The following is a 20,375-nucleotide window of genomic DNA, read 5'->3' as shown; positions in this document are numbered from 1 at the left end:
GTGAAATCAAAGAACCAAATCCTGCTCATGACAACACCACTACTCTAAGTCAAGAGAAGTTCCTTGAAAGTCAAGAGAAGCTCCTGGAAAGCCATACCTGGCAGAAGTTACTGGGCCAGAAAATTTCAAGCTTTATTTTCTTGTATGCCACTATCCATTCACTGTGGTATGAGTTCAGGCATAACAATAAACTACTCAGAACTTTCCAGTACAGCAAAAGGACAGGGAACAGCTATTGGGTGGAGAGTACAAAGGAGTCTTTCTGCATATCTGCTTTCTAGTCAATTTATTCTACCCATAACCCAAGAAATGTATTACACCAATAAAAAGGTGATTCTGTAGACAGTCTGAAGCACAGTTCAGCATATATTGAAACAATGGATATAAGACAATCAATTCCATTCTCTAAAAATGACCATTTACATTATTTTTTCCTTAATTTTATAAAAATATCTCCAAGAAAAGTAAATTGGCAGTAAGTGTTACAGGTTAAAATAATCAACCAGAAAACAGCAAGAAAAAAAAACCACAGTCATTTTTGATCAACATAAGCCATTTTGCTCACTTCACAGTGACTGTGTAAGAGACAGCTGCATCACATATTCATCATTATCATCAACCACCATTCCCTTGTGCCTCACAGACGCTGAGATTCCTACACAGGATCTCAGTCCAACAGGTGCAGTAAGGTTCATTCTATCATGAGAATCTGCTCTAAACAGAACTCTGCTCCCAAGCCTCCGAAGAAGACACACCCGAGCCACCAGAACAGGGCACATGGCCGCGGGGCAGCTGGGAGGGAGCGGTGTGCGAGCTGCTGGCATGTGGCAGGGCACGAAGCTTCACCCGGCAGCACCAGGCTCTCTCTCGGAGGGGCACAGGGCCCGCCCGGCTCAGCGCGGGCAGCTCGGCAGGAGGCTCCGGTCCGGGCTGCCCTGAGGCGAGTCCGGCTGCGGGCCAAGGACAGTGCCCAACCTGCCGAGCCGGCCAGGCCGGGCCTCGGGGTGACCCCCGCCCTCTGACAACGCCTCTGGCAGGGAGGCGGACTCTGGGCGGACCCGCCGCCACTTACCGAGCCCCAGCACCGGGATGCTGTGGCCGCTGGCAACCGGCACCGCGGGGACACCGCCCGGACCGAGCTCGCCCGCCGCTGCCATAACCTGGGACTACAACTCCCGGCGGCCCTTGCGCCCCCCTCGGCGCCGCGGGCAGCCGGGAGCCGGGCGAGAGGAGCCCGGGAACGGAGAGCTAGGAGCCGGGAAACGAGCGGCCGAGAACCGGGAAGCGAGAGCCGGGAGCCAGGCTGTCCCCGGGCCTGGGGCCGGGTCCCAGCGAGCGGTGGGGCGTGCGGCGCCCCGGCTGAGGCCGCTTGGTTTCCCTCGTGAGGCGGGTGTTGGCCGGCGCTCCCCGAGCATGCTGTACCTGGTGGGGCTGGGCCTGGGCGATGCCGAGGACATCACGGTGAAGGGGCTGGAGGCCGTGCGGCGCTGCCGCAGGGTGTACCTGGAGGCCTACACGTCCGTGCTCACCGTGGGCAAGGAGGCGCTGGTAGGTCCGGGGCCACAGGCCCGAGGCCTCTGGTGCCACCGGGCCGGGGCGTGCTGGGGCTGGTGGGTCCATGGGAGCAATGAGCGGAGCCCGCTCTCGGGGGATTCATGGACGTGACCTTCACATACCGTGTTTTCTAGGAGAAGTTGTTTTCTTACTTTGCAAGAAGACTGCAGCAAAAATAAAATGTTCCTACAACTGTTGGCGTTAGTTTTCATCTGAAAGCCTACCAATATGTGCAACTCTGAGATACTGGAGGGCTTGGTTAGAAAGTGTCTAATCTGTTTAGAAACAACAACAAAAAAAACCCCACCCAAAAGTCATACCAGTAAAACTCATGTTTTGAAGCCCTGTACCTCTGTATCAGCTTGAGGTGTCATGGCGTGCCTGCTGGCTGTAACAATTTCATTATGTCACATTTCCACGTTTTCACGTGGGCCAAGCTGCCTCACCACGCTGGGATTCCCAGAAAAATTAATGGATTCCTATCCATCTGAAAATAAAACATTGGATAATAGGAAAATGCTGACAGTTTTTGATGTGGTTATTTTGGGTTTCCTTGTCATATATTTATTACTATTTTAAGTCTTTTGCAAACCTTGAAATGCCAAAAATGAGATAAAAAGATCAATAAAAACAAAGTAAAAATGTTGTCTTACCTAAATCACCTAAAAGGGAACATAGGAGTTAATAACCAAGTCTTTATAATACAGCCTGGTTTACAGGTGACAATGCTGAATAGTTTATTTACTAATATGAAGGTCATTCTCTCCTAAGCAGCATGAAAAGTTAGAGGAAAACTCTCAAGAAGTAAAGAGCAGATCTTTACCTGCAGAGGCTTCCCAGAAATCCTTCTCTTGATGGTATTAAAATGAGATCATAAAATTCAAATGACAAGACTTGCTTGTTTATTAGGATGGCCTAAAATGTATATTAAAAGTTATTTGATGTTGACCATCCAAATTGGCCCTGAGTTTGGTGAAAGAACTGTTGGGACCCAGTGACCTCCCAGTGAGTCTACATTTTACTGTTTATATATTCTCTACTTAGCATGCTTTGATTAGCAGTGTGGAGCAGTCTCAAAGCATGCAAATAGATTCCCTTGGATGAAGCCATACTGAAAGATGTGTTCCTGGGGCTGCACCCAGTCTGTTCTGGAGTGTGCATTTGCTCACAGTGCTGGGCCCAAGCCAGGCTGGTGCAGTGGCAGCCCATGGAAGGGATCTGTGGTGTCATGGGGTGCTCTGCCTTACAGCCCAGCTCCCTTGTCCTGAGGTGCATCTGGGCTGATGAAAACCAGTGGGGTGTCAACATTTGCTGCAGTTGGTTCAGTACAAATCTCAGCATTACTCCAGGGTGACTGTCAATGGTTCAGAATCACACATGCAAGATTTGCTTACACATTTATTTGGTCCCTTTTCTGTTGAATCTGTGCAGGTTGCAGTCTGTTTCACAAGGAAAATAATATCCTGATTTTATACGGTTAGGAAAACCTACTCAAAAATGGGCAGCAACTTATATTCAGGGAAGGGCATGTAGCCTGGTAACAGAGGTCCCATACCTTTTACTGTCACTATGGGATGGATTTTTTTATGGAAGCACCACTCTGCTTCTGTACAGGTGTTACAGTTCTCTCGTCAATTCACTGTTCTGTGTGGGCAAAGAAGTTACAGAAGTCAGAGGAAAACCTTTCTGGGTGAAAACTGACTTCAATGGTTTTATCAATTTATTAATATTCGTAATACCACACAAATTTGCTGACTAATACTTAGAACAAAAACACCTTTCTTGGTCTTCACCCTGGAAAAAAGCTATTCATGTAAAGAGCATGTAAAATGCATGGTGACATGACATGGCAGATGTTTTCAGTATGATCAGAAAACATGTTCTAGCACTAACTGAAGTTTCATTTACATGTGTGAAGTTGATTCTGGAAATAAAGGCATTTAAAATGTACAAAGAGACACAATGATTGCTGAGCTGCTGAAGAAAACTTAAGGACAGGATCAAATACATGTTTACCTGTATACTTGGTAAAGTACTTCTTAAAGAGAACTCAAGATGAAGGACTAATATGAAGTCATTCCTTAGATGTGGTTAGCTAAAACGTACTAAGGAAAAATCTGAGAGAACAGGTTGTGGTGTAGCTAGTGTGCTATTAGTGCTTGGTTTGGTGCCAGTATTGTAAGTAGCCCAAGAGCTGGGCTCAGCCTGGGAGAGGGGATGCCTTACAGCAGCAAGTTAAATTAACTCTGCCTGGAGTCCACCCAGGTACCCTCAGTGCAGGTGGGACTGAGCTGCTTTAGGTGCAGCTGCTCAACTGACACAGAAAACATGGAACACCAAGTCAGTGTCAGGATAAAGTTCACATTCTGATTTTTGTCAGCTCAGGAGCTGCTCTATGGAAAGCTCAGGTGTTCTTTCAAGCAGAGGTGAGGTTCTCCAAGACATGGGGCAGGCTGCTGGGGAGAATAATGAACTTACCTATTCCAGTGTCCATTGGCTGTGTTCCTGAGTGAGCACCCAGAGACATAAAAAAAACATTCCCAAGTGTCTTATTTGATGTTTGTTATTTCAATTTCTAGGAAGAGTTTTATGGAAAAGAATTGATTTTGGCTGACCGAGAAATGGTGGAACAAGAAGCAGATAGCCTTTTAAAAGAAGCTGATGTTTGTGATGTCGCATTTCTTGTGGTTGGTGATCCTTTTGGGTAAGACAGAGCAACATTTTTATTATAGCTTCATCACTCTTTTTTCAATAGGAAGAAGCCAACTCTGTAACTGTTTTCAGACCAGAAACACTTTTTATGTCTGTATATTCCTTACTGTACTAAAAATATACATACAGTTGTCTACATTTTATCTTGCTTTGGACTTTCCTAGCCCAGATGTCCATTATAGATAGGAATGGAGACCCTCCAGGATGCATGAATCTTTCCTTCAGCAGATACTTATAATTTCATATTCTCTGTGCTACATTTTTAAGAAATGCTTTGGCTCATGATTTGTCTGCTAACAGAAGAAATTCTATGTTATCACATAAATAAGAAATGTGCTGTTTTGGAGGAATATTCTTTTAGTTGCTGTTTGCACTTATAAACTGCAGCTTTTATAGTCAGTTGTTTTAGTATCAGTACATATCATTGGTTGTATAATCTGCTTTAAAATATGCTAGTTTTTAAAATCACTTATGTCATTATAAATGTCTTCTCCTGTTGGTTTATTAGGCCTTTTGTTTCCACTTTTATTCCTGCTGGAAAGTACAGGCTTTTTCTATGACCAGAAGGATCTCCTTCTGTCTCTTTGGTCAGGCATCATCAATCTGTAGTGTCAAGCCATGCAGAAGAGCTTTTCATCTCCAGCTGGTGATGCAAGATTTATACCACAGTGTTAAGGGGCACAGGAAAAATGAAATGAGAACCTTATTTGTGAGGGAAAAAATGCAGTTTATGAAAAAAGGAGCAATGCACACATTTGTCAAAAGCTGATAATTTATGTAAATCAGGTTGAAGGCAATTGGGCAGATGATCCTGTATTTCAGAAATATTGATTATACTTGCAGTCCATGTTTACATTCAAACTAGGGTTCGTGCAGAGTGTAGAGCCATGTTACCTGTACCCTTGTGCTCTGAGCCAGTGACTGATACAAGTTCACAAGATGGAAAAAAGCTACATGGATTGAAATGTAGCTGCTGCTTGTAAGCAGTAGTCTGATCTGCCTCAGTTATCATAAGCTTCAATGTCAAAATACTTCAGTTCTGGTTACCATACAATGTTATTGTTAAAAACTGCTACTACTTTTTTTTGAATGAGTTGCTTCTCTAAACATTTATGTTCTTAGCTCTTAGTACTACAAAGGAAAGTCCACCACTCTAGGCTGGTGTTAACATCCATATTATTACTACCCATAAAACTTAACCTCTGTGTCAGTGACAGAAAATACTGCTGTAGTTTTATCTGTAGAGAGATGACTCCATGAAACTTTTCCTGGTATTAGCTGAGTGCCCATAAGGGCACTTCTGCCTTTAGCTACAGTCATTATAGACAGATTTACTGAGAGAAAAAAATACTGGCTGGAGCAAATTTCAGTGAATAAAGCCAGCTGATGCCTTGGTCGGTATTAGCATAACCACAAAATCCTCCAGTGCTCCTTGTCCTTTGTATGTGCAGGGAATAACACAAGGCTGTGAAACCAGTCTCCTCTTCTCTTAGAGCAGACATTCTTAAATCCTCTTTGCTTCTGGAAGTCAGGAGCAATGTTTGTATAGTAACTAAAGTATTGGTTCAGATCACTTTACTGCTTTCTCCTAGGTCTGGGAGCCTGTTTGTATAATGGTGTCAGATTTCCCAAATTCACATTCCTCATTTTTTTTCTTCTGCTGAAATTGATTTCTTTTTAAAAATATTGATCTTTACAGCTTTGCCAGCTGCTGCCACATTTGTGTTCCAGTCTGAAGCACTTGATTTGCTGACTGGGTGCTGGTCAGACACACAGCACCGAAATTATCAGGCTAGAACCAGGGGAATTCTGTTAGGGTAACTGAGCAAGGCCAGGGTGAAAGCAATTTTCCTAGTTCATTGTTCTGATGGCCATATGTTATTTCCTTCCTTCTTTGGAATGGCTACACAGAAGTGTGTGGTCTCATCTTGGGAATGAGATGTCTAAGGTCATTGATCAAGTCTGATAAATTTAGGCAAGGGGTAGGTGCATTTTCATTTTTCACATACATATAAGCATGCATACAAGCAAAATACATAAGTAAACATTGTTGCAGTTCAAAAATTTGCTTAATCTGTGTCTACTGACCATTTTAGAAAGGCTCTAATCTCAACTGCTTAACTGCAAACTCAGTCATTCTTGCAGCAGTCAATCACTGCAATGTGTTTATTGAGCCTTAGACCTGGAGCTGAATTTAACTCTGTTTGAAACTAAAATATTCTTAACTCTTTCAGAATAAGCTTTATCACTCAGATTTAGGCATTGTTAATTTGAGTAATCTGGATTAACTGTTAGAAAAATTGATTCAGTCTAAGGATGTTTTTTCTAAGTAAACATGCAGTTCACCTCTGTCTGTTCAGAGTTCTTGTCTGAGTGTAGGGCTTTCCTGGCACACACTGGTGCAGATGGGAGAGGGCCTGGCTGTGCAGCCAGTGACGAAATCCTGGAGTTTTGTGGAAGTTTGTGCCAAAAAGAGTTGACCTTTACAGTTCAATGCATGTTCAACAGACACCTGCAGAAGACAAAGGATACGTGGAACTTTCCTTGTCAAGTACTTGCCAAGGCTACTTTATAAAGTAACATTGTAACAGTGTTACAGTTCTAATGATGCCAGAAAGCTGCAAAGGGCTGTACCATACTGAGGATGCCTGGCATGTCAGCTGGGGAAGATGACGTGGAATCCTTACTGGAGTTTTTATTTTCCTGTAACCACTAGGATATTGTTGCCATTTTTCCACCTCTGCATTGTCCTTGTTTTGAAGGATTTAATTTTATTCCAAAACAAGCTATAGTGATAGTAACACTGGTAACACCATGTTTTCAATGTTTAATTCCTTCCTTTTCTTACACAGGGCCACAACACACAGTGATTTAGTGCTACGTGCAGTAAAATTGGGGATTCCGTACAAGGTCATTCACAACGCTTCCATAATGAATGCAGTGGGCTGCTGTGGTTTACAGGTAATATTTTTGTGTATGCATACATGTTGTTTCACAACTGCTGAGCTTAGAATTGGTGAGCTCTTCTACTGCTGTGGCAGTGCATGTTGCAATCCCAAATCTGAAGATCTATAACAACTGTACACATAATCTTAGAATTTTTAACTCTTCCTTTTAGCATGCCACATGCCAGCAAAAGCCCCTTTTGATGAACTCATATGAAAATGAATAGTAACACTTCTGTTCTTTTCTGATTTCTAACTTTCCTTCTGCCCCAGGAGCCTTTGGTATTTTAAGTTATTTTACAGATGAAGCTTTGCTCATGTTGGCTTCCTTCTACTACTGATGGTAAAATCAGGTAATACCTGATAAGTTTATTCTTAAATAAGGTTGTTATCCTGTAGACAGCTATGCAGATCTTGTCATATAAGAAATACATGCACAAGCCTGCATATATGTCCAACTCAGATCAAAATTCCAAAGTCTTGAATATGATGCACTTTTTCTCTTATAAATTTGATCTGTCTCCACTTTCTGCCAATCTGATGAGGGAGGAGGGATTTGCTTAGCCAAGGACTAGTAAAACAAATGACAGTTTTTGTGCATCTTGAATGGCTAAAGTAGAAAAGGTCTAGTGTTCCCCAAGAAAATACTTCCTTTTACACATGTATAGGTCCATTATTACTTTTACTTCATAAAAGATATTGTGGCAGTGTATAAATCATAACTAATCACATATAAATTAGATGAAGCTTCCTCCTCTTGTTTTCATTCATCACTTTAACATAGAACCTGCCCTCTCAAGCTTCAGAATGGTTCCCTGTGTATGGGAGCCTGAAACCAAGTTCCCACTTTACAAAAGCCAAAAGCAAGTGTAAATGTACTACAGACAAGTTGGGGGTTTGAACAATAACTTTCCATTACTGAAGGAGAAATTCCTTCCTAACAGTACAAAAAAGAACACAATTTAATTTAATTTCAGCAAACACTTGGTACATTCAAATTACTCCAATACTCCAAACTCCATTCAATATAATGCTGGCCAACAGCAGAAAATCTGTGTCAATGAGTTTGGGTATTATCTTTGGTTTTGATTAGAAATCTGAGCACCCTGTCTGACCTGGCTCAAAACCAATGCAGTGACACCTGTCCCATTAGCTAACGCTGAAGGGAATACTGCACAGCATTCACACTCTTTATAATTCTCTTGTGAGCACCTTCTTAGTGATACCTGCCTATTGCTGCAAGACGTGGGCAAAATTATCTTTTAGAAAGGAAATAGGCTTCTTGGTGTCTAAAACCTACCCAGCAGACAAATAGCAGCTGTCGCATGACTGCACTTACCAGGGTGGGTAAAACAAGAGTTGTGGCTGGGGCTCACCCTTCCCCTTTTGGCTTGACGGTGCTACAAAGTTTGCTTCTGCTATCAGGTTGTTGACAAGTAGTTTCTACTACTTGCTCTCTTTTTTACTGTTCTCTTACATTCATTAGGAAGGAAGATGCAAGGCCCAAAGAGATTTTTAAGTTTTCTGAAAGTTTGCTTCCCCCACAGTTCAGCCAGGCATAGGAAGGAGCAGTGTGTAGCTTTTAGGTTAATTGAAAAAAAAGGCCAGAAACCTAACATGAGTAGACTATAAACAGTCCATAAGGTTATTCACATGTGCAGAGTTTTGGAGATCAGATTGCTATTTCCTTATCCCTTGCTGAAGGGAGCAGACCATAAAGGAAATGTGATGTTATTCACTCTGGCATTAGTCCCCTTTTCCATTCTGGCTTGGGAGGTGCTGCCTTCTCCTAAATCCACATTGCTGTTGTCATATAAGGCATTTTAGGAAATAGTGATTGCATTACCCGGCTGAATATAACCAGTTGTACATTTAAGTCTTGATTGCTCCTTACTGGCATAAGCAGCAGTGAGGTGTATCTTACAAAAAAGCAGCCTTTGTTTAACTAGAGTTGTGTTGGAAGTTTATAATTTCTTTCAAAAGCCTTTATGTTCCATGGCTGTCTCCTGCTATCAATTTAATTTTGGAGTTATTGTGTCTCCAATTGTAGAGTTCCTCTTAATGGGAGGGATTCTTCTTTTGCTTCACCACAGAAAAGGCTTTGCTTTTTTTCTTGTTTTAATCTGATTGTGATACAAACCCTCTCTCTCTTAGTAGAGAAAAACAGGAAACACCTTTATACGCCGTTCAGAGAGCCATGTGCGTAGCGAGCTGTAACTGCTGATTAGGCTGTCAGTGAAATGCAGCCACAGCACAGTCTGGTCACAAAAGAACATCTTTGGTCACCAGAGCAATGTTTCTGTGCAGCCAACAATGTTCTGGTACTGTGCAGTTTTCCTGTACAGTGATTTAGTGAAGTTGGTACAGCATCAGTGATGGTTTCTTACCTTCATTCCATAGTTGTAGTTCTTGCCAAATAATAAAGAGGGGTGCATATCTATTTTCAAATACTTTTTTTTAATCGGTCCTCCTAGTTTAACAGAATTAGTGAAGCTGTTTTGGAATACTGAAAAAAAGAGTGGGGTTTTAATTTTGAAAATTAAACTTCTTGTAAGCTCTCACAGTCTGTGCTGGGATAGTATAACTTAGCAAAGTGGTAGTCTTACTGTACATAAGGCTCTGTGATTTGCTGTGCCTCTCTCTTACTCTGTTTTTGCTGTGCTTCACTGTAACAGATTTTTTCTTTCAAAGGCTGAAGAAGCTTTTTTCCCTTAAATGAATACAGTTATGGGAGAGAAGCCAAGAAATGTGCTCCTATGTCAGTGCCTCTTAGCATGTTCTCTGCAGGTTCACCTCCCTTGTCTGGAGTCTGCCACGTGGGTGTGTTTGTCAGTCTGACTCCTGTTGTAGTGGGGAGCAACCACCAGTGAGGACAGTCAGGCACTTTGGTACCTGCAGACACTGCCAGGGAAGCACAGGCTGTACCTGTGCCCACTCTCGGTTTTTCAGAATAGGGCTGATTGCTAAGGCTTTTAGCCCTAGAATAAAGAGGCAGGAAAATGAGGCTCTCTAATTTGCATATTTCTCCTTCATTTCTAATGTGCATGACATCTGGGTTGGTTTGGGAAGGTCACTGGCCGGAGTGGTGCTCTCAGGACAGAATTCTCTCTGACCCAGTGCTGGTAATGTGTCCTTGAGGTAGAACTGGTGCTGGTCAAACACATCTGGAAGATTCTGCATCACACTGACCTGTGGTGCATGTGAAGGAATGATGCAACTTGAAATGGCTTGAGATCATGGCACTAACATAAAGAAAGAGGACTGAGAACTGAACTGCAAAGCTGGAGGCAAGTCACAGGATGAGATAAAAGGCTAAAATGAGACGCTTATTTCTGAATGGTGTTGCTCGTTTTGAAAGCATTTGGTTGGGTAGCTAGGAAAAAAACATGTTACAGCAAAGAGCTGTCTTTCTTTTGAGATGTACCCACTTTCCAGCTGAATAGCTTCAGAACAAACATCTGCATGTGCCCTTGCTTCTTTCAGTGACGCATCTCGGGTTTTTTGTTTGCAGTCCACTTAATTATTGTAAGACAATTACAGTTATAAAATAGAAAATAGCCTTTTTGCTAGCAGCCAGTCACTTAAATGCAAAAGCAATGCTTACTGTGTTATTTTTGTTTTTGCTGAACAGGTGAGTACATTTCCAGTGTCAAGTTGAAAAACGCTACTTAAAGATGAAGAAGCTGAAGGATGCTATCATTAATGACTGTGCTCATAGTCAAATAGAAACCCTGTAGTAGCTGCAGGAGTGGAGCCTCTGAGTCCCACCCTCTCTATGTGCCCTAATCTTCAAAAACACTCTGCTCTAATAGGAGGGACTGTACACAAAATTACTGACTGTTAAACTGTTTTCCATCACTGTTTTTTCAGTTACGAACAGCTTCTGAGCCTTTAAGAAGTTGACATTTGTTTCTCAAGCCAATTAAAGGTTAAATAATCAGTGCTAGTCACAATATTTCATTACTCACAATTGCTGTCCAACTTAGTGCTATTTGTCACCAGCAAACATGACCCAGAAACATCTATTTAATCGGGTTTGGGTTATTTTTTTTTCTTTTAGATATCTTAATTTCATATTAGTAACCCAAGTCACCTTCAGGGCAGGAAGGAAACATTGCTTGATATTGACAGAAAGAATCTTAGAAGGTTTTTAAAGATAAGGTGACATTACCTTGGGAGGCAAATCCTCTCCTATGCAAGTTTGCTTTCTCAGTGTTTTGATAGCTGAATTTTGTTCTGCTTGTGGAGTGGCTATTTCCTAAGCAGATTCAAGAGGCAGCCAAAGCAAAATGTGCTTGTCCCTTCAACTGATTTTATGTGATTTGTCTCAGCTGCCTTCAGAAGACTGCAATTATATGGAGTGGGTTTCCCTCAGCCAAATGTGTTTTCTTCCCAGTTCCTTTCTCTCTGGCGTGTACTGAGGGCACTAGAAGTTTTTGGGACAGCTAGGGTGATCTCTCAGCTTGCAGTAAAAAAAGGAGTCAAAGCCACATATAGGTGAATGGTAAAACATTTCAGTTTCATGTGAAGGTTCTCATGAGAGGCATTTGAAGTTGCTAAAGGTCTGTGACACTAAATAAGGTAGTGTAATGGGCTAGAGCTAGGCTTGTGGTTGTTTCATATGACCAATTCCAAGCAAAAACAAAGATTGAGTGATTCTGCTACCTCTTTGTTGACAATCACACAACTTCTTAAGCTGCTATCAAGCAACAATATATAATACAAAGAGCAGCAGGAGCCCTTTAATTTGATGTATGTGGTCTGGAGGGTTGTTAACAGGTTAGGGAGAATAAAGGGAAAAACCTGAATCAGGTTCCTTATCTTTGAGGATGAACATTGCATAGCATCACATCAGAACCCCTATGACAAAGACAAAGGAAATATATCTTAGCTTTTCTGGATATGCTCGTTGGGATCTGTCAGGAAGTAACCTGGGATAATGCAAGGTGCTCTGTAGTCTCTAAATCCACTATTCCACGAGGAATAGTCTTAGGAGAAAAAGCCTCTTAGTTCCTACCAGTGAGTTGTGATTAGGCTGAGAAGAGTCTGAATTTCCATAATTCACATAATTCCTGTGCTGTGAGAGCTATCTGCAGTGTAACCTGGGACCACAACATGGCTCGGTAGCATTTCAGCCCTGCGAGGTCTCAGGTATTTGGTTGTGTATGGTGGCAGATCAGAAGAATGCAGTAACTCCTTTTTTTGGGAAGAACCAGACCTGTGACTAGTTCTGAAGCTATTTGAAATATTAGGAAAGGAGATAGGTTCATAAGTGAAAAATTGCTGTGTCACCATTGAAGCTGATACAGCAATAATTCTGGGAAAGATGCTGTAAAAATAGATGTCTGTGTTTTGAAATGTTTACTTCTTGGTTTCTCTGCAGCTGTTGGCCAACTGACCTTTACTATTATTTTGCATCTTCTCTCCTGCTTGCTTTAGTACTTTCTAGAGGGGATGGTGGATCTTCCTTTTTTTAATTTCCCTTTTTAGTCTCAGCTTGTTCTGTCTTTTATGCCCTAAATTTTTGTGGTGATTGACCACACCATGATTTCAAGTGAGGACAATTGATCAGGACAGTTTCAGGTATCTGATATCAGACTGGTCTTTAACAAAGTGGCTCAGCAGTTTCATTGAAATTACACTTGCATGAAGACTTTCCAAGGTGAGATCATGGTACTTCCTCTCACAGTTCATTCTGGCCTCTCAATTTGCAGTCAATTCTGCTTGTATAAACAAGAAGTAAAATAAGAAATAGCATTAATAGAAAGCTTAAAATACTAACAGAAAACAAGCATCAAAAGTTGCCAATCATTCTTTCATATCATATGTGTGTAAATAAAATAGGAAGTTATATCTTGTTCTGAGGTGATGTAACTGTGAGTTGAAGAGCAGCTTTCTGCAGTGTTTTGTGAGGCAGAAAACTCTAGCAGCAGGGCATTGCTTCAGAGTGGAGTGCTGGCTTCCTTTGCTGACCTGAGCTATTGCATTGCAAAATTTGAGTGCACAGAGTTTTGCTTAAGCCAGTTACTACCTGGGGGAGGGTGCGGAGAAAGGGGTATTTCCAAAGACTGAGGTCTTTCAAAAGGACCTTTTGAAACTTTTCTGTGATGTTTTTGAGCATTGAGGAGAAGGTGAGAAGTTTGGTTTCCAAGCTGAAAACATGAAATATCTGTCCAAGCATTTCACTGAGCCCCTTTGAAATTCTGGCACTTTTGTGCCTGAGCAGAATGTAGGCACTCTAACAAATCTGCTCACAGTGCAAGTGTGATGCCTGAGATGTTGAGGCTTGTACAGACCACACATTGCCCACTCCTAAGCCCCACATGCTTCATGTAGAGTGCAGCACACACAAGTTGGCTGTGAAATTTCATTTGCTGCTGCCTCTCTTTAGAGCTGTGCCAGCCACTGTACAGCCAATCCCTGATCTCTGCAAATACACACAGCTCATCATCTTACTGAACTCCTGAACAGTCTCAAAGCATGGCAGTAATCCTTAGTTGTGTTGTAACACTCCTTGGTTAACAAACATGTCAGACAGCTCTATTTCAGTGAGAAGCATGATTCCTGGAATTCTGGGACCCTCTGCAGCCTTTTTTGGTTGGTGGAAAGAATGCATTTTAATTTCAGTGGGTTTTGTCTTTAGTGGACATGCTGTCTTCTGTAACTCCTGAATCCTTAGAATAGTAGTGCAAGTTTTGGCATTTACTGCTCTCTCTGCTGCAAGGGCTTTCTTGGAAGTCAGATACTTCATTCACAAGTTCAAAAGGTGAAAATTAGAGCACAGCAGAGGAAATTAAATTAGGAACAAATTGAATTCTGCATGAGGAAGGTGAGCATTTAAAGTGTAAGTTCTGATACAGTTATGTCCTTCTTAATGCAGGCTTGCCCTGGTGAAGAGCAGCTCCTATGTTTGCTTAAATGTCACACATCTGCAGAGATCAAATACTGGATGAGAAAGAAATATTGGTTTGTGTCTGTAGAAGTGTTTGTAAGGTAATTGGTTATAAGTATTCAAGCACAACAGAGGTATCCCACTTACAACTTCAGTTCCTCAGCATTCAGATTGATAGTGTACCAGGGACTTTCCAAAGCAGTATTCTCCTTCTGTAATTTAAAGTAAGGATATGGGCACATTAATCCTAGGATATCTGTTCTTCACAAGTTTAGTTAGTAGAGGGGTATAAACTGGGAAAGCATTTCCAGGAGGTCAATAAAATATGTCCTACTCTATCTTATTGGTGTAGAAACTACTTCTGAGCTTTCCAGGTGCTGAGAAAACAGGTGTATTTATTTGAGACTAAGTACAGTTTTCTGTAGTGTCAATCCTTCATGAAGGTGTTCTGAAGGTATTTCTACTGAATAGACAGGCAATTTCTGACAAAAATGTTTTACTCTTTTTTGACATCCAGGCTTCAGTATTAATGGAAAACCCTGTAAACAAAGGACAGATTAGTGAATGATTGGCAAGGAAAAGGATCACTTGCTTAACTTCTTGTTGGCAGAGGATGGAGGATCTTTGTAATGAGTAATGGAAAAGAGAATGATAACAATCAGAATTAGCACTGTATGGTGTAAAGTTGAATGTCCAACTCATTCTTAACATGTGGCAGGGTGGTTTAGGAGTTCTGATTCCCAACAAAATACCTCGCAGATATTAACATTTTTCCCATTTCTGCCTATCCTTTCCTTTCCTAAAGGGCAGAGGTGGAAGGTTTTTTCCTTGGTTTATCAAAATGCCAAAGGGGCAAGGTAAGAAAGATTTAAGGTTAATTGACATTTTCTCTCCCGAACAAGGACTGATGCTTTGGGGAAGTGGCTGCAGTAGTTTCAGGTGCTGATGGGGAGCACTTAGGTTGGTATCAGACATTGCAGCACTTCTGGAACATTGCAGGAATGCTACCAGGGAGATTAAAGTTATTTTGCTCCCAGATGCTCTAACAGTGACATGGAGAAAGAGAAACTTCTTGTTCTAATAGTTTTTCTACAGATTTGGTACAAAATGGGAATGAGTTCTAGGCAGCCACATGAAAAATAGGCAAAGCATAGTTTGATTTTTCTCTTAATTTTCTAGAACACAGCCTTGAAATAGCTAGCATCAGGAAAGTTACATCAGGAGCAACTTATTTGGTTCAACCTGTATTTACTGGAAGAACCTTTAGGTTGTGAAATGTACCCAGTATGTTCTTGTCCTTGTGCTAGAATGAAATACTTAAAAGAGGAAATGTTTTCAGTTATCTTCCAGGAATCTTTGAATAAATTTTATCAGCATGAATGGTTAAAATTTGAGCTTTTGAAAATAAACATGTTTCTGCTGTGATTCAAGTTCTGCTCTACCAGCATGAAGGAGTTAAAGCCACAGGCTAATGCCACAGTAACAGAAGTATGTATAGGGGAAACCCCACATGGCACAGGGCTGCCAGAGCTGCTTCTATACAGGGTCCTCTGCCAAAGCACACACAGTGCCTTTGTCTCCTTTCATGGGCTTGGAAAAGCAGCTTTTCCTTCCAGGAGTACAGAGAAAGTGAGAAGGGTAGTTCATGTAGCTGTTGTTTCTCTGGTGGGCTTGAGCAGACAGAATATTGGCAAGCACTTAAAATCCATCTGGGGTGGCCCCAGTCCAGAGCTAAATAGACCAAAACTGATGCTTGGTATTCCCCTATTTCAGGGCAAAAACTACTTCCAAGCCAGATACTGCCTTAAGTTACATATGACTTTCCCTTTTGCATCACCAGAGATAATTGGCAAGACTGTGGCTTCAAATGTCTTCAGCAAGATGAGGGACTTCCAGTAATAAATGTGTTAAGGCTGAGAATAGAATCAGTGAGTATGCTTGACATAGAATCTGCTAGCAATATTCTTTCCATATGTGCATAAACAATGTTGTACCTCTCTGCTTCCCGCACAGTCTGTCTTCAGATCTTCACATCCACTATCTCCTTAGACTGGAACTTCTTTTGCCTGCTAGAGCTTCCATCCGCAGCAAAATACCATTTAAATCAGTAGAATCAAAACATTAAATTATAGCATTATTCCAAGCTGTCTAACCTTAACCAAAGTAAGAAATAAAAAACCCTAAGCCAAAGTAAGAAACAACAAATAATAATTTTGGTGCTAATCTTACAATGTTTTTGCCTTTAAAAGGACTTCAGAATTGAGTAACAATAGCAAGTAGAAATTGAAAGTTATTAATTATGCATTGGAAAGGTGAATGTAGTAAAAACTTTACAGATAGTTCATTACTTGGCCTTTAATATTATTGAGTGCTCTTAGTTTTTTCTTATTGCTCATGTGTGTTACTGCATTTGCTTTGTTTTACAGTTGTACAATTTTGGAGAAACCGTTTCCATTGTGTTCTGGACCGATACATGGAAGCCAGAGAGCTTCTTTGACAAGATTGAGAAGAACAGGCGGAATGGAATGCACACCCTGTGCTTACTTGGTGAGCAGCAGCCACTCTCCTGCCTTTTAGTTTATGTATTGAATGTTTACCCAACTGACTAGATCACCAGATAAGCAAATGTGGCATTAAAAAGGTTAGTGCTGATAAACTTCAAGCTGAAAGTGACTTCATGGATGTAGAACCAATTTGGTAAACTGGGCACTTAGAATCTTGGGGTTTTGCATTTTAACCCCTTTCATCTGGGTCGCTTTGCTTTAGAAGTTGATTATGTAACAAGGAATACTTATTTGAGGTTAAAAATGTATCCAGCTTTCTCTATTGAGGGGAAGAGGGTGTTTGAGTACAGGTAACATTTGGATTATGGTCAATTTGTTTCATAGAATTGCAGTTGGGCAGAGTCTTACCTACCTGACTCCTTCTCTATTTCACTTTTGCCCAAATCCTTTTATTTTCCCATAAAAGAAGCTTGTTCTAAATTTTGATTGGGGCAGGAAGGAAGTGCTAATGAAAGTCAGGTTCCTGCATGGCAGTGATGTAATCACTGTCGAGCAGTCAGACTGCTTTCATTCTGTGACATAATATGCTCATAATTTAGGAGTAGTCCCAATGAACTGGTGTGTGCTCAAATGTGCTAGTATTTAACTATCTTATGGTAAATATGCCTATTTGTATATTTACCAGGATTTTTATTTGGCTGTGTTGCTCTGAAATCTGTGAAATTTACCCTATTTTTGGGTAAAATCACATGCATAAAGTCACAGGATTTTGAGATTAACTAACAGATGAAACAGTACAGTGTGATCCATATTCTTATAGCTAAATATAATATTATAATATTAATAATAGCTAAAATGTTGTTAAAGCTTCACCTGCATAGAAAACGAAGTGGGAAGTTTGTAGGAAAGCTGTGTTTTAATGTGTTTTGTTTTACAGATATTAAAGTGAAGGAGCAGTCTCTGGAGAATCTCATGAAGTGAGTCACCATTTTGAAAATACATAGAAACACAAAGTGCCCCTACAAAGGTTTTTTTGTACAAGAAACAAAGGTTCTTTGCCCATAGTCTAATACTGAACCTGCCTTCTCTCGTGCTTCTTGGTGGCCACTGTCTTTTGTTTCTTACAAGGAGTGAAACTCTTTTTTTCCTTGCAATAGGGCCTGGCTTTATTTACAGTAACTGAATGGAGTTGCAGCAGAACATGATCTTTTTTGTAACTGTTCCTGTGAGAAGCACTAAGTCAGAAAGGGATAGGCTTTCCTCTTGGTGAATGAAGTGTTATTTCTCTACTGTTCTGTCACCTCCTGAAATAGATTAGTATCTGAAACAGCGTTCTAATTTTATTCTTTGTACACTGGCTGGAACAGTGCAAAGTGCAGAATGCATAACACCCTTCTTAAAGAGTTAAATAAGCAATATACAGAAAATGCTCTTATGCTCGTTTAACTGTGTTCAAAAAGCTTTTGCCACATCTTACTCATCTCTGCAATCTGTATGTTTTCACAGTGGTGAATATAAATGGCTCCTCTATACACATGCTGTAACTGGTCTAAATTAACATTTATGAAGCCTTACAGTATCATTGAGGTTTGTTTATTCTGGAGTTTCAAAATAAAATCTGTTTGACTGAATCCACAGTTGGCAAAGAAAGCAGCATTTCATTTAAGAATATATTTCTAGTCTGTAATCATCTGTCTACAGGGCATTTAACAGAAAAACAGTTGTATGCCCTTGGATTTAAGTCTAATGCATCCTTCAAGAGTAGCTGCAAAACCTGCATCTTGCTTCTAGCAGCTGAATTTGCTTTTAGGATCTAAATGATCTGGCAGCTGGAGCCCAGCTGCTTCACAGGTGTGGTGAGAGCACAACAGATTTCTGTATTCTTTAAAAATTCCACTCTTGTCTAAAAGACCCAGCCTGAGAGCTAACCTGTTGGTCTAGAGGTCTCTTGAAATAAGCTATAAGATTGCTGGGGATAACAAAATGGGTTATATGTAAAATTACTCTGCTTTTCCTTCCCTGCAGAGGAAGAAAGATTTATGAGCCACCACGTTACATGAGTGTGAATCAAGCTGCAGAACAGCTTCTTGCCATTATCCAAAACAGAAGGCTCCAAGGAGAAAAACCAGGTATGATTGGACTGCTTCTGTCTGCTACCACCCCTCTCCAGTCACACCTCTTGATGAGCCTCTGAACTCCACTCCCCTCCCCTGACTCCCAGAATTCTGCTCTGCAGTGGATTTGGGCTGCCTTAAATCCCAGTCACGAGATGGATTTAGCCAAGCTTGAGCCCAGCACAGTTCAGTGAGCAGCAGTGAAGCTGCACTGGTGGCTCCTGGAGCTACAGTCAAAGCCTCAGTCTGGAAACCCTGCACTGTTGCCATCCATGTGGAACTGTGAGCTCTTTGAGCCATTAGAGTTGCAGGAGGCAAAAGGATTCTGAGCATTTTAGATCAGTCAAGCTTCAAAAAATCTCAGCTCTCTTTTACTTAGATTGGTCACACTCTGCTCTCTGTGAACACCAGCAGGAATCTAGGTTAACCCAAAGATGCAGAACTGTGATTTTCATCTTCAATTCTTAACACTAGTCAGGAGCAAACTGAAATGTTTATTGAGACCAAGGGTAAAAGCACAGCAGCTCATAAAGATGATGCAATTGTGCCAGAGAATTTTTTTCTAACAAATTTATCTAGGTCTACTCCTCATTTAAAAAGTTTATTCCTTCAGTACTGTTAAAATGAAAATCCTTTAATTTTATCCTTTACATACAATGAATCAAAAGCAGCAGGTCCCTCAAAGTGAACACAATTCCTGAATGAATTCTTCTTTATCAACATCCTTAACTTTATTTTCTTTGAAGATCAAGTTTCTTTCTAGGCCACGCCAATAATTTAATAATTGGAGGTTTAAGAAAGCAGTGTTAAGGTTTAAGCATTTTGAGTGTTTTTTCCCTTATGATAGGACCACTACTCAATGAATTAAACATTTTATCTTCTTTCTTACAGAAATTACTGAAAACACAATTTGTGTTGGCCTTGCTCGTGTTGGTGCTCTAGATGAGAAGATTGCTTCAGGTACTCTACAGCAGATGTCCACTGTGGAACTGGGTGCTCCACTGCATTCCTTAATTGTTACAGGCACTATGCATCCTCTGGAATTGGAAATGCTTAAACTGTTCTCTGTAGATAGTTCCAGTTTTGAAAATAGTGCATGTCAAAGGACTGCTTAAATAAAAACATTTACACTTTTATTCCATCTTTAATTGCAAAACAGCATAAAGATATTGCTGTACTTAAGACTTGTCTAACTGTAGTTAGACTCAGAGGGCAATGCTGCAGGAACATGGACCTGCTTTTACCTGAGGCTGCAAACTGCACCTGCTGGTATCAGCTTCTACCCTGCAGACACCTCCAGAAACTCCTTAAACTTTGCTTCAGATCATTGACATCCACTCCAGTCTTGGGCTGCTGACTAGGACAAGAGGAGTACCAGGTATCTATGTGGCATCACCAAACCTACTGCGTACATTGTTTTAGTGCATTAGATGTTAAATTTTGCCTTTCAACTTTGCAGAAACTTAGGAGTTCTCTTACCAATAGAAAACATTAGTGTGCAAAACCTGTTAGGTCTGTGTCCATCTTTGCCTTGGGAGAGTGAATACAGACAGGTCAGAATGCTCTAAACCAAAGAAAACCAAGACCTTTCCCTTTGGACAGCTGGTGAAAGAGGGGGAGAAGCTGCACAGAATTTCATGGTTCAGAAGACTGC

The 20,375-nt window shown here is 41.0% G+C and overlaps 1 protein-coding gene across 1 annotated transcript; it reads left to right on the top strand.

The window, feature by feature from the left end:
- The first annotated feature begins 997 nt into the window (after nucleotides 1-997).
- Nucleotides 998-19,857, top strand: DPH5 (diphthamide biosynthesis 5). The gene is made up of 7 exons (XM_030953048.1): nucleotides 998-1,548; nucleotides 4,134-4,258; nucleotides 7,119-7,227; nucleotides 16,530-16,650; nucleotides 17,545-17,584; nucleotides 18,633-18,736; nucleotides 19,613-19,857. Exons 1-7 carry the CDS (start codon nucleotides 1,090-1,092, stop codon nucleotides 19,834-19,836), a joined length of 1,182 nt encoding a protein of 393 aa, XP_030808908.1. The 5' UTR covers nucleotides 998-1,089; the 3' UTR covers nucleotides 19,837-19,857.
- Nucleotides 19,858-20,375: the final 518 nt, after the last annotated feature.

The sequence above is a fragment of the Camarhynchus parvulus genome, chromosome 8 (genome assembly GCF_901933205.1).
Source record: "Camarhynchus parvulus chromosome 8, STF_HiC, whole genome shotgun sequence".
NCBI classification, from domain to species: Eukaryota; Metazoa; Chordata; class Aves; order Passeriformes; family Thraupidae; genus Camarhynchus; species Camarhynchus parvulus.
Note: the sequence above shows the minus strand (reverse complement) of the source record. Positions and strands in the feature narration are given on the sequence as shown.